Raw genomic sequence first — 14,202 nt, forward strand, 5'->3', positions numbered from 1 at the left:
TAGACATAAAACGGTAGAAGTTGATAAATTATCATGTATTGAATGGCGTATAATATAAATTTGCCCCCCAGTGGAACAGCGGTATATTTGCGAACTTACACCGCTTTAAACCGGGTTTCGATACCTGTGGTGGACAGAGCACAGATAGCCCATTGTGTAGCTTTGTGCTTAATTCTAAACAAGCAAATATGAAATTAAGTTATTAAACTTTTAATATATTACTTGTTTGAAGTTAATCACAAAGCTAGACAGTGAGCTATTTGTGCTTTGTCCAGTAAGTGTATCGAAACCAGGTTTCTAGTGTTGTAAGCCCGCAGACATACTGCTGTGCAACTGGGGAAGGACTTTTTAGATATATACTTAACACCAGCTACTGTAATGACAACAACAACAAAATGTTAAAATTGTTTGTTTACTTTACCACACAGCTACACAATTAGCTACGTGCACTCTGTCAACCACGATGAATTAAATCCCTGATTTTAACGTTGTAAATTTAGATTTTTACCACTGCTTTACAGGAAAACGTCTCTTAACATTTTTGCATATATATTACAATATTATTAACGAATCTAACATGAAAACTAGAATTTAATAATGCAGCCTAAATTAATAAAATCAAAATGTGAAAGCATTATCATCAACAACAAGAAAAATTTTTCTCGCAAACAACCATAACACGAAAAAGTGAAATTTATTAATTTGACAAATTAGTATAAAAAGTTTCAAAGTTATATTTATATATATATATACACACATACACACATATAGTCATAGTTATATAAAAAAGAAATAGAGGTCAGCCTGGAGGGGGAGCCTTGTAGTTGGGTTTCATGTTGTTGGAAAATCGAAGGTAAATAGCATATAATAATATACATGCATATATATGTATATTTCAGGTGTTTAATTTATATTTGTTAATTATTAGGAGCTATTTTAGAAAGTTTTGTTTTAGATATGAAGTTAAACGACATAAAAGTAACATGTGTATTTAGGTCGCCCCCGCATCATGTTAAACCTACTTAAGGTTACTAACAGTACCATCAGTCACACCCTGATGTTGAGTACATTTGTAAAATTACAGGGGGTTTTAATGTTTTGCAAATAAAAATATCAGAATAAATTCTATATTTGTAAGATGTATGTTTGGTTGTTGCTGTTATTATAGTGTTAATTCGCTCTTTTTGTTGGATTGAAAATGCAGTCATATAGAGGTAGGTTTAGATGCTGTTTTCAACATACAGTTTCGTTCTGATAGTTTTCTTCTAATTTACGTTAAAGTGATTGTGTAAAACTAGAAACTGTTCTTTAATTCTTTGAAAACAAAAATCGCCATTTTGTTAAGAACTCGATTTTATTATCTTTTTAATTTGAAATACAGATTTTATTGACACAAATGTTTAGTTACTATCAGAGATAAGTTTTGGGTTTCATTTGTTAACATATTGCATGATTCATTGTTAAAAATTGAGTTTGGTAGATGACTCCTACAGTTAAACTAAGTTATTGAAGGTACAAATTTTGTTAAATTTGTCCCACAGAAATTCATCTTGAAGATTATGTTGTGGCTAAAACTATGAAAAACAATTGTCATAAGAGTTTCTAGTTTTTAAATTTTAGTAAAGATTCTGTCTACTTGTTCTAGCCAAGTTTTCACATTTTTTACACATTTTCTGTGTATCACTGCTGAAATTTTTCTGTCAGAAACTGTAAACTTTCTTCTGAGGAACATTTACAAACTTTTTACAGCATTTTTTAATAACTAGTCTGGAAAGCTTAACCTTATACTATAGACTGTAACTTGTACTTTACTGTAGAGGGAGAGATATTTTAATTTCTGTAGTTAAAACATTTTAGAAATCACCTTTTACATCTAAACAGATAATCACAAAGTCTAACTTCTTACACTAGCTTGCTTACTTGTTCTTGTAAGTTATATACCATTTCTGGTCAAATGAAATGTAACCTATTTAGCTGATTGGAGTCATTTGTCATAACCACTTGTAGTCTGTATACGTATTTGTGAAGGAGTATTTTGTTAATGTTAACTTGAAATTAACAGTTATTGCTACAGAACATGAATTACATACAATAAGACAGTTTTCATTAATGATAGTCTTATAATTACCTAATTATGGTTGCATTATTTCAGTGAATTGTTCAGATATACATGGAGTTCTAAGAAAACAGTTTACTGCATTTAAAGACATTATCAGATGTATATGTGGTGAAAATGAATATCTTGTTTTTCATTATCTGAGAAACTTTATGAAGAGGTTCAATTATAATTTAAGATTAGAAAAAGAGGCAAGGTTTTGAAAGCCACTTATCATTTGGTTTATATATAAAGTTAAGTAAATTTTAACAAGAAAATATAAACTAATACCTCAAAGTATGTCACCAGGCAAGTGCGACTAATCTGCATTTGTACCCTCCTACATGTTTTATTGCGACTTTCCATGTGACAACTTACCCCTGGATGGGATATCACTAGCCCATCATGTCGTTAATCTCCATCATACAAAAACAGGTGGGATAAAGTGTTTTGGTGATGGACACTACATTGTGATGCAAATGTTAAACACTGGAAAAGATTTCTTGACCAGAACTTTGTAAATAAACAAAAAAACTCAAGTCTTCATTTAAAAACACCAATAATAAAAAGATAAAAAACAATGTTTTTAATACCAAAAAGTAATTGAAGAGTAATAACAAAGTTGGAAAAAAAACAAAAGTTGCATATAAAAGATGAAACCAGAATCTACAGTGGTGCGTATAAAAGATGAAACCAGAACCTACAGTGGTGCATATAAAAGATGAAACCAGAATCTACAGTGGTGCGTATAAAAGATGAAACCAGAATCTACAGTGGTGCGTATAAGAGATGAAACCAGAATCTACAGTGGTGCGTATAAGAGATGAAACCAGAATCTACAGTGGTGCGTATAAGAGATGAAACCAGAATCTACAGTGGTGCGTATAAGAGATGAAACCAGAATCTACAGTGGTGCGTATAAGAGATGAAACCAGAATCTACAGTGGTGCGTATAAAATATGAAACCAGAATCTACAGTGGTGTCTTAAGAAATAAAATATCTGACGTATCGCAAATCTTTAACACCTTTTGTCATCAGCACTCCGACTCCAACTATTAAGTGGTTTCTGTTGTCTTGCCAAAGCATATAGTTTTGATGTCAGTGTCTAACTATTTAACATATATTTGGCATAATTAATCATGAACCTAGTATCCCAACATCACTTTAGTAAATCTTTGTGTTTGTATAGTAATATAAAAATACTTGTTTAATGTGCAGTAGAAAGGATAATTGATAGAAGAGAAAATACATGAATGATAAAATCAAAACTAAAAACAGAAACTACAGTCTATAAAATATATTGAGACAACAAAAGAGAATAATGTGTAATGTGGTTTGTTTGTAACCTTACCAGTGTCCATGTAATCATATGGAAAGTAGTTTAACCTTACCAGTGTCCATGTAATCACATGGAAAGTAGTTTAACCTTACCAGTGTCCATGTAATCATATGGAAAGTAGTTTAACCTTACCAGTGTCCATGTAATCATATGGAAAGTAGTTTAACCTTACCAGTGTTCATGTAATCATATGGAAAGTAGTTTAACCTTACCAGTGTTCATGTAATCATATGGAAAGTAGTTTAACCTTACCAGTGTCCATGTAATCATATGGAAAGTAGTTTAACCTTACCAGTGTCCATGTAATCACATGGAAAGTAGTTTAACCTTACCAGTGTTCATGTAATCACATGGAAAGTAGTTTAACCTTACCAGTGTCCATGTAATCATATGGAAAGTAGTTTAACCTTACCAGTGTCCATGTAATCATATGGAAAGTAGTTTAACCTTACCAGTGTCCATGTAATCACATGGAAAGTAGTTTAACCTTACCAGTGTCCATGTAATCACATGGAAAGTAGTTTAACCTTACCAGTGTTCATGTAATCACATGGAAAGTAGTTTAACCTTACCAGTGTTCATGTAATCATATGGAAAGTAGTTTAACCTTACCAGTGTCCATGTAATCACATGGAAAGTAGTTTAACCTTACCAGTGTCCATGTAATCACATGGAAAGTAGTTTAACCTTACCAGTGTCCATGTAATCACATGGAAAGTAGTTTAACCTTACCAGTGTCCATGTAATCACATGGAAAGTAGTTTAACCTTACCAATGTCCATGTAATCACATGGAAAGTAGTTTAACCTTACCAGTGTTCATGTAATCACATGGAAAGTAGTTTAACCTTACCAGTGTCCATGTAATCACATGGAAAGTAGTTTAATTTTACCAGTGTCCATGTAATCACATGGAAAGTAGTTTAACCTTATCAGTGTCCATGTAATCACATGGAAAGTAGTTTAACCTTACCAGTGTCCATGTAATCATATGGAAAGTAGTTTAACCTTACCAGTGTCCATGTAATCACATGGAAAGTAGTTTAACCTTACCAGTGTCCATGTAATCACATGGAAAGTAGTTTAACCTTACCAGTGTCCATGTAATCACATGGAAAGTAGTTTACTGATTATTACTTTTGGTTAATCTTTGAAAGGTACCAGTTTACTAAAGAGTGAATTTTTACATTTTGTTTGTATTTGTTATAAAGCAAATAGAGTGAAGGATAGTTTCATATGTTGACTGGAAATTACATGCCTGGCCTATATCTGTATCACAACATGTTATAAAGGAACCAACACTTAACACAAAAGACCTTAAGAGGTTTCACCAGGATATGGTATAAACAAACAGGAATTATCTATAGAATTGGATGTTTGTAACTGTTCTAGTGACAGGATGTTGAATGTATGTGTATTGTTGTTCTGTATAGTCCTTAACTTTTGTATTTTAACATGACTTCTAGGATTCAGAAAAATGGAACTTCGAAGACACTTTACAGTTTTAAGTTCAGTAATAATAATACTACATGTAGCACATAGCCAAGGTAAGTGAGATTTGATTATTTATTCAGTAAAGAGTTCCATAAAATTGTATTCTGTAACTTGATTTGACTGGACAGTGGTCAGTCTGGTGAGTGGCTTTCTATCTTTTTATGCTTTCAGATACTTTTATATTACTGTTTAAGATTGTTTCATATATGTGAGGTTTGTGATATTTTGTTAGCTTATGGTGTAAGCTTCCCATAACACTCACCATATGTGAAGTAGAGAATGTTGTAGTTATATGTAAATTATTAAAAGTATTTATGAATAAGTTGAAAGATATTTAGTTAGTAATTTAGAGATTAGGATACTCTTGTTTGAATATTTCACTCTATTTCAAGCATCAAAGTAACAGGTGTGATACATCATTCCTATTATTTGTACATGTATGAGAAATTATTAAATGTCTAATTCTGATTTCTTATTCTACTGTGTAAGGTATGGGTTAATGGTAAGACTGTGTAATAAACCTTCTCTACAGTCCATAAAGTCAGTGGTACACTGTCAGGTTAATACAGAACATTAAAGTAAATGTCTTGTGTTTTCGTAGAACTATGAGAAATTCAGGCATTTACAAGAAATGTTTCAAACAACCCAAAATTATATTAAAACAAGGAAATAGGTGTGTAAAGCCTGCTATTGTGATTCATGACACATTTGGTGTTTCTTTTATCAGAATTATTATATTTGTGTGTTTTTTGTTTATGACACATGATATGTTTATCTGTATGTTTCTTATGGCACACTTGTAATAGCTGGTGTATTTTATCACTATTAATTTATATTTTTTCCTCTAATTTATTTATAGTTGCAGAAAAACTGACATCCAGTCAATGTATATCAAAAAAATCTTGTGGCGAGTGCATTACGTCTCATCCTGAGTGTGCCTGGTGCTCTGAAGAGGTGAGAATTTATTGTTAATTGTTAAAAAATCTTGTGGCGAGTGCATTACGTCTCATCCTGAGTGTGCCTGGTGCTCTGAAGAGGTGAGAATTTGTTGTTAATTGTTAAAAAATCTTGTGGTGAGTGCATTACGTGTCATCCTGAGTGTGCCTGGTGCTCTGAAGAGGTGAGAATTTGTTGTTAATTGTTAAAAAATCTTGTGGCGAGTGCATTATGTCTCATCCTGAGTGTGCCTGGTGCTCTGAAGAGGTGAGAATTTATTGATAATTGTTAAAAAATCTTGTGGCGAGTGCATTACGTCTCATCCTGAGTGTGCCTGGTGCTCTGAAGAGGTGAGAATTTGTTGTTAATTGTTAAAAAATCTTGTGGGGAGTGCATTACGTGTCATCCTGAGTGTGCCTGGTGCTCTGAAGAGGTGAGAATTTGTTGTTAATTGTTAAAAAATCTTGTGGTGAGTGCATTACGTCTCATCCTGAGTGTGCCTGGTGCTCTGAAGAGGTGAGAATTTGTTGTTAATTGTTTTGAATACCTGAATGATATACACAAGGAAAATAATAAAAAATAAAGTTTTAAAGTTACTTGTACATATAATTGTTGAGGATATTCTAATTGAGGACAAAGTTATAAACTAGACAAGCCTCAAACTTACTCATTCAATAAAACTTGGGTCTTAAGTGTTACTTTGAAGATTCGGAGTTTTTACCATCATACCAACATGTTGAGACATTGGAAAAGGTACAATAAATTATTTTTCAGCCAATTTTTCTCTAATGTAAAACCTGAGGTGTCAAAGTGGATGTATCATCTGTTTTACTTTAGTCTTTCATTGTATTAAATGGGTATTATCTTTCTTGGTGGCTTTTGAACTATAAATCTAAAATATTGTTAAGTTTTTAGAACTTTTATGTATTTAGTAAGAAGCCACTACACAAACAAAAACCAGACAGTTTCTGTAGGCTCCTCTTAATATTATATATTTATGTTTTCTACATGATCACAAAATACACATTTTATATATTATCAGTACAAATATTCAAACAGTTACAATAATATCTTAGGCTATCACATTTTATCAATGTAGCACCTGAGTTGTTGATCAATTTCTTTACTGTTACAGAGTTAAGAGTTACTTCCTGACATATTATTAAGTCTCTGAACACTTAATCTGTGAAATAAGAAAATATTTACTTAATAGATTTAACTGATTTTATTATTGTATTATATTTTTCTATACTAGCAGTTAGGAAACAACAAAAAATCTTGCTAGATAAAGTAACATGAATGTTTAGAAACTGTTACAAGACTGTAATATAATTTCATCAACACTTTACATGTTGAGTTAGCTGTGAAATGGGTGACATTTACCTATTAGAGAGACACTGGTATATTAGTGACTACACTGAATCTGTGTAGGTATGTTGTATAGTGGCCAGCTGTGAAATGGGTGACATTAACCTATTAGAGAGACACTGGTATATTAGTGACTACACTGAATCTGTGTAGGTATGTTGTATAGGGGCCAGCTGTGAAATGGGTGACATTAACCTATTAGAGAGACACTGGTATATTAGTGACTACACTGAATCTGTGTAGGTATGTTGTATAGTGGCCAGCTGTGAAATGGGTGACATTAACCTATTAGAGAGACACTGGTATATTAGTGACTACACTGAATCTGTGTAGGTATGTTGTATAGTGGCCAGCTGTGAAATGGGTGACAGTAACCTATTAGAGAGAAACTGGTATATTAGTGACTACACTGTGTCTGTGTAGGTATGTTGTATAGTGGCCAGCTGTGAAATGGGTGACAGTAACCTATTAGAGAGACACTGGTATATTAGTGACTACACTGAATCTGTGTAGGTATGTTGTATAGTGGCCAGCTGTGAAATGGGTGACATTAACCTATTAGAGAGACACTGGTATATTAGTGACTACACTGAATCTGTGTAGGTATGTTGTATAGTGGCCAGCTGTGAAATGGGTGACAGTAACCTATTAGAGAGACACTGGTATATTAGTGACTACACTGAATCTGTGTAGGTATGTTGTATAGTGGCCAGCTGTGAAATGGGTGACATTAACCTATTAGAGAGACACTGGTATATTAGTGACTACACTGAATCTGTGTAGGTATGTTGTATAGGGCCAGCTGTGAAATGGGTGACATTAACCTATTAGAGAGACACTGGTATATTAGTGACTACACTGAATCTGTGTAGGTATGTTGTATAGTGGCCAGCTGTGAAATGGGTGACATTAACCTATTAGAGAGACACTGGTATATTAGTGACTACACTGAATCTGTGTAGGTATGTTGTATAGTGGCCAGCTGTGAAATGGGTGACAGTAACCTATTAGAGAGACACTGGTATATTAGTGACTACACTGAATCTGTGTAGGTATGTTGTATAGTGGCCAGCTGTGAAATGGGTGACAGTAACCTATTAGAGAGACACTGGTATATTAGTGACTACACTGTGTCTGTGTAGGTATGTTGTATAGTGGCCAGCTGTGAAATGGGTGACAGTAACCTATTAGAGAGACACTGGTATATTAGTGACTACACTGAATCTGTGTAGGTATGTTGTATAGTGGCCAGCTGTGAAATGGGTGACATTAACCTATTAGAGAGACACTGGTATATTAGTGACTACACTGAATCTGTGTAGGTATGTTGTATAGTGGCCAGCTGTGAAATGGGTGACAGTAACCTATTAGAGAGACACTGGTATATTAGTGACTACACTGAATCTGTGTAGGTATGTTGTATAGTGGCCAGCTGTGAAATGGGTGACATTAACCTATTAGAGAGACACTGGTATATTAGTGACTACACTGAATCTGTGTAGGTATGTTGTATAGTGGCCAGCTGTGAAATGGGTGACAGTAACCTATTAGAGAGACACTGGTATATTAGTGACTACACTGAATCTGTGTAGGTATGTTGTATAGTGGCCAGCTGTGAAATGGGTGACAGTAACCTATTAGAGAGACACTGGTATATTAGTGACTACACTGTGTCTGTGTAGGTATGTTGTATAGTGGCCAGCTGTGAAATGGGTGACATTAACCTATTAGAGAGACACTGGTATATTAGTGACTACACTGAATCTGTGTAGGTATGTTGTATAGTGGCCAGCTGTGAAATGGGTGACATTAACCTATTAGAGAGACACTGGTATATTAGTGACTACACTGAATCTGTGTAGGTATGTTGTATAGTGGCCAGCTGTGAAATGGGTGACAGTAACCTATTAGAGAGACACTGGTATATTAGTGACTACACTGAATCTGTGTAGGTATGTTGTATAGTGGCCAGCTGTGAAATGGGTGACATTAACCTATTAGAGAGACACTGGTATATTAGTGACTACACTGAATCTGTGTAGGTATGTTGTATAGTGGCCAGCTGTGAAATGGGTGACAGTAACCTATTAGAGAGACACTGGTATATTAGTGACTACACTGAATCTGTCTAGGTATGTTGTATAGTGGCCAGCTGTGAAATGGGTGACATTAACCTATTAGAGAGACACTGGTATATTAGTGACTACACTGAATCTGTGTAGGTATGTTGTATAGTGGCCAGCTGTGAAATGGGTGACAGTAACCTATTAGAGAGACACTGGTATATTAGTGACTACACTGTGTCTGTGTAGGTATGTTGTATAGTGGCCAGCTGTGAAATGGGTGACAGTAACCTATTAGAGAGACACTGGTATATTAGTGACTACACTGAATCTGTGTAGGTATGTTGTATAGTGGCCAGCTGTGAAATGGGTGACAGTAACCTATTAGAGAGACACTGGTATATTAGTGACTACACTGTGTCTGTGTAGGTATGTTGTATAGTGGCCAGCTGTGAAATGGGTGACATTAACCTATTAGAGAGACACTGGTATATTAGTGACTACACTGAATCTGTGTAGGTATGTTGTATAGTGGCCAGCTGTGAAATGGGTGACAGTAACCTATTAGAGAGACACTGGTATATTAGTGACTACACTGTGTCTGTGTAGGTATGTTGTATAGTGGCCAGCTGTGAAATGGGTGACAGTAACCTATTAGAGAGACACTGGTATATTAGTGACTACACTGTGTCTGTGTAGGTATGTTGTATAGTGGCCAGCTGTGAAATGGGTGACATTAACCTATTAGAGAGACACTGGTATATTAGTGACTACACTGAATCTGTGTAGGTATGTTGTATAGTGGCCAGCTGTGAAATGGGTGACAGTAACCTATTAGAGAGACACTGGTATATTAGTGACTACACTGAATCTGTGTAGGTATGTTGTATAGTGGCCAGCTGTGAAATGGGTGACATTAACCTATTAGAGAGACACTGGTATATTAGTGACTACACTGAATCTGTGTAGGTATGTTGTATAGTGGACAGCTGTGAAATGGGTGACATTAACCTATTAGAGAGACACTGGTATATTAGTGACTACACTGAATCTGTGTAGGTATGTTGTATAGTGGCCAGCTGTGAAATGGGTGACAGTAACCTATTAGAGAGACACTGGTATATTAGTGACTACACTGTGTCTGTGTAGGTATGTTGTATAGGGGCCAGCTGTGAAATGGGTGACATTAACCTATTAGAGAGACACTCTTGTATTAGTGACTACACTGTGTCTGTGTAGGTATGTTGTATAGTTGCCAGCTGTGAAATGGGTGACATTAACCTATTAGAGAGACACTGGTATATTAGTGACTACACTGAATCTGTGTAGGTATGTTGTATAGTGGCCAGCTGTGAAATGGGTGACATTAACCTATTAGAGAGACACTGGTATATTAGTGACTACACTGAATCTGTGTAGGTATGTTGTATAGTGGCCAGCTGTGAAATGGGTGACATTAACCTATTAGAGAGACACTGGTATATTAGTGACTACACTGAATCTGTGTAGGTATGTAGTATAGTGGCCAGCTGTGAAATGGGTGACATTAACCTATTAGAGAGACACTGGTATATTAGTGACTACACTGAATCTGTGTAGGTATGTTGTATAGGGGCCAGCTGTGAAATGGGTGACATTAACCTATTAGAGAGACACTGGTATATTAGTGACTACACTGAATCTGTGTGGGTATGTTGTATAGGGGCCAGCTGTGAAATGGGTGACATTAACCTATTAGAGAGACACTCTTGTATTAGTGACTACACTGAATCTGTGTAGGTATGTTGTATAGTGGCCAGCTGTGAAATGGGTGACATTAACCTATTAGAGAGACACTGGTATATTAGTGACTACGCTGAATCTGTGTAGGTATGTTGTATAGTTGCCAGCATATTTCCACAGGTAGTTGCTGCTCATTCCACAGTGAACTCAGTATGAATATTCTGACTAGCTATCCATCAAATAATTATTTTTATACTGTTTTTACTGTTCTCTGAGAAAGGTTTTGTATATTACTTGTGTTCTTTGGGTCTGCTTAGTTGCAGTATTCAGACATTAATTGAAATGTTTTTATTAGGCTTAAAGGAATAGTGTAGTTTAACAAGTGCAAACTGAATTCATGAACTTGTTTAGTGTTAGAAAAATTTTTTAAAGACAAAGTAATACTACTTGCAAATATCTTTTACTCTGTGTAATGATATTGTAAAGTGTCTCTGTGTAATGATATTGTAAAGTGTTTTGTTGGGGGGGGCTAATACAATAACATAATGAAGAATGTGAACAGAGATTATGATCTAGTGTGTATGACACTTTTAATAATTTAGAAGTGGATGTGATGTGGAAAATAACCATTCAGTATCAACATTTGGAATGTAATAATTTGAACCTCTAAGTTTATGCTTCACACTGTTGTATGCCAAGTTATACATACATCACAAAATTGAAGTTAGTTACTAGATTGTTTTCTGTTTACTCTGGTTTTAAAGGTATACACATATCACAGGTTTTAAAGGTATACACATATCACAGGTATAATACATCAGCTTTATATCTTCCTCTAATATATCTATTAATAGTTAAATTGGACAGTGTTTTTACTATATTCAGCATAATTCAGTGACTGTCATGATTTGGTGTACTTTTAATTTTCCCAAATCGTTGTGTGAAGGCAAATGAAAAACCACTAGTTGATAGTGTGAATCAGGAACTTTCCTTTAGAAGCTATATTCTTCTAACATGCAACCAGTTTGTAAGTCTGTCAAAGTACATGGTAATATTACTTAAGATTTGTTTTTGGTACACCAATGGTACGTGTTGACGGTCTCATTAACAGTATCAGTTCATCAAAAGAAATGGTCTCGTCCAACAGTTTTGGTGTACAAAAAGAAACCATCTCAGCGTTGGATGAGCCATTCTTATTTGTTTTGGTACACTAACAACACTGAAGTGTTAAATATATCACTTGTTGCTGTATAAAAGTATTTAGTAACAATCATTCTTATGTTAAGTTGTATGTAATGACATCTTCTACGTACAACACAAAGATTAAAACACTCTTTATTATATTGTATGTTATTAATATCATGGTTAACATGGATTCTGCTGTTTAAGTTCTGTTAAGTATGTTGAACACTGGCTTATTAGTGTAGCATCATAGACAGTTTTAAAATACCATAAGGTAATTTCTGTATGTACCATATTACATCCTGATAGCATAAGTACGACATTAAATTGTGATCAGATTAAATAAAGAAATAATGGTCACTTATCTTCCTTTAGGATTTTGAAAATGGTGGAAACCGGAGATGTGACACAATTGGGAACTTGATTGGGAAGTGTTCACGTGGAGAAATTGTTCACCCAAATAGCAAAATGGAAAACTTGTAGTGAGTACAAGATTTTATGTCAATTAATATATTTAGTTCATCATTAAAAAAATATCCCATGAAGTTCACATAAGTTCTTTATTAAAATGTGTTAATTTTACAGGTTATTAAAAAGGCCATTGGCTAAAGTTTAGTTATGATCTCAGGCAATAGGTGGCATTAGTGCATCATAATTATTTTCACAGCTTCACATACAACACACTTATTTGTGGACATTTTTTTCTGAAAGGTGGTGTTAACATTACACAGTATACTGTCAACAATATGTCATTCTAGATGTATTTAATGGCCATATTACATAGTTATTTGTCCAGTAGAATTATTGGTGAAGTGTTAAGTTAGCCTCTGACCAGTACCACATAGCCATTACATTGTACTTCGCATTGTCCACTAAATAATGTTTCCTTGTATATAAGTATGAAGTGGAATTAATATATACAATTTATTCTTCTTATTTTGTATTTTTTGTTTGAAATTCAAATTTCTGATGTGGTACAACACTTCCACTAACATGAATAGCTATTCTTGTTAAGTGCTGCCCTCTGCATGCAGAATTTGTTTGCATGTCACAAGCTTATGTCTCCACCTCTAAACTGTTATTACTAACTTCCAGCATGATTACCTGGGCTTCAGGTGGTGGTCCTTGACTGATTATGTAAGGAGATTTATCATCATATGAGTTCACCTTCATTGGTCCTTGAGCAGGCCTGAGGAGAGGGGAGGTCAGTGGGGGGCTACAGTTCCTGGGAAGTATGAAATAAAGAATAATGTATTCACATTTTCATAATATACTTAATGAAAAATCGCAGTACTGCTTTCCCTCATAAAATACCTTTTTGTCCAAAAAATGTTAATTCTCAACACATTTGGCTGGTGCCCAACAGAAAAATTCCTTATCCATGAAATTATGACAATTCCAAAAAGGTGACATAATTGCCCCTGGCCTTGAATTTGGTGGCCCATATATTTGAGTTTGCCAGCTTTAGATGCATAAGCTCTTAGAACTTGTATATATTTTTGAATATTTTGATATTAATATTATTATCTGTATTTAGTTTGTTTTGATAACGTATGTTTAATTAGATTTTTAACTACTTCTTGTATGAATCCGGTTTTCTTAATTATTGTACAGTTTATATACATATCCTTTTGTACCATAATGTTGATTTTAGGCTTACTGTGTGTATTTGTAATTTTAGGCTTATTTGTCATTAATCTTACTTGTAAATCATAAATTAGGTTAAATGCATTGTTTCTTCAACAAATACCATCCACTAAATATTTATTGTCAAAATACACTTACTTAAGTTTACACAGTGTTTTTATTTTCATAAATTTTTGTGCATTTTACAGTTAATATTGACAACCCCTGGATCCAGGGTGTCTACCCAGCTTTCTTCCACTATTGCTAGCCTTCCTTCTTTACCTGGTTTGTTTGAGACAATGTCTATTTTGAATTGGTCTTTACAGCAGAGTCTGCTTCACCTACTGCAGCCATTTTTATTAATGTTTTTCTTGTTT

General features: G+C 34.3%; 1 protein-coding gene across 1 annotated transcript; it reads left to right on the top strand.

Annotated features, from left to right (window-relative positions):
* The first annotated feature begins 1,014 nt into the window (after nucleotides 1-1,014).
* Nucleotides 1,015-12,682, top strand: LOC143235789 (integrin beta-8-like). The gene is made up of 4 exons (XM_076473990.1): nucleotides 1,015-1,214; nucleotides 4,901-4,981; nucleotides 5,788-5,882; nucleotides 12,575-12,682. The coding sequence occupies exons 1-4, from the start codon at nucleotides 1,199-1,201 to the stop codon at nucleotides 12,680-12,682; spliced, it is 300 nt and encodes a 99-aa protein (XP_076330105.1). The 5' UTR covers nucleotides 1,015-1,198.
* The last annotated feature ends 1,520 nt before the right edge of the window (nucleotides 12,683-14,202 follow it).

Source organism: Tachypleus tridentatus, chromosome 12, assembly GCF_004210375.1.
Source record: "Tachypleus tridentatus isolate NWPU-2018 chromosome 12, ASM421037v1, whole genome shotgun sequence".
NCBI classification, from domain to species: domain Eukaryota; kingdom Metazoa; phylum Arthropoda; class Merostomata; order Xiphosura; family Limulidae; genus Tachypleus; species Tachypleus tridentatus.

Coding starts and splice junctions, on each gene's coding strand:
- LOC143235789 (XM_076473990.1), top strand. Junction 4,982..5,787: donor ACATGTAGCACATAGCCAAG/GTAAGTGAGATT, acceptor ATTTATTTATAG/TTGCAGAAAAACTGACATCC. Junction 5,883..12,574: donor GTGCCTGGTGCTCTGAAGAG/GTGAGAATTTAT, acceptor ATCTTCCTTTAG/GATTTTGAAAATGGTGGAAA.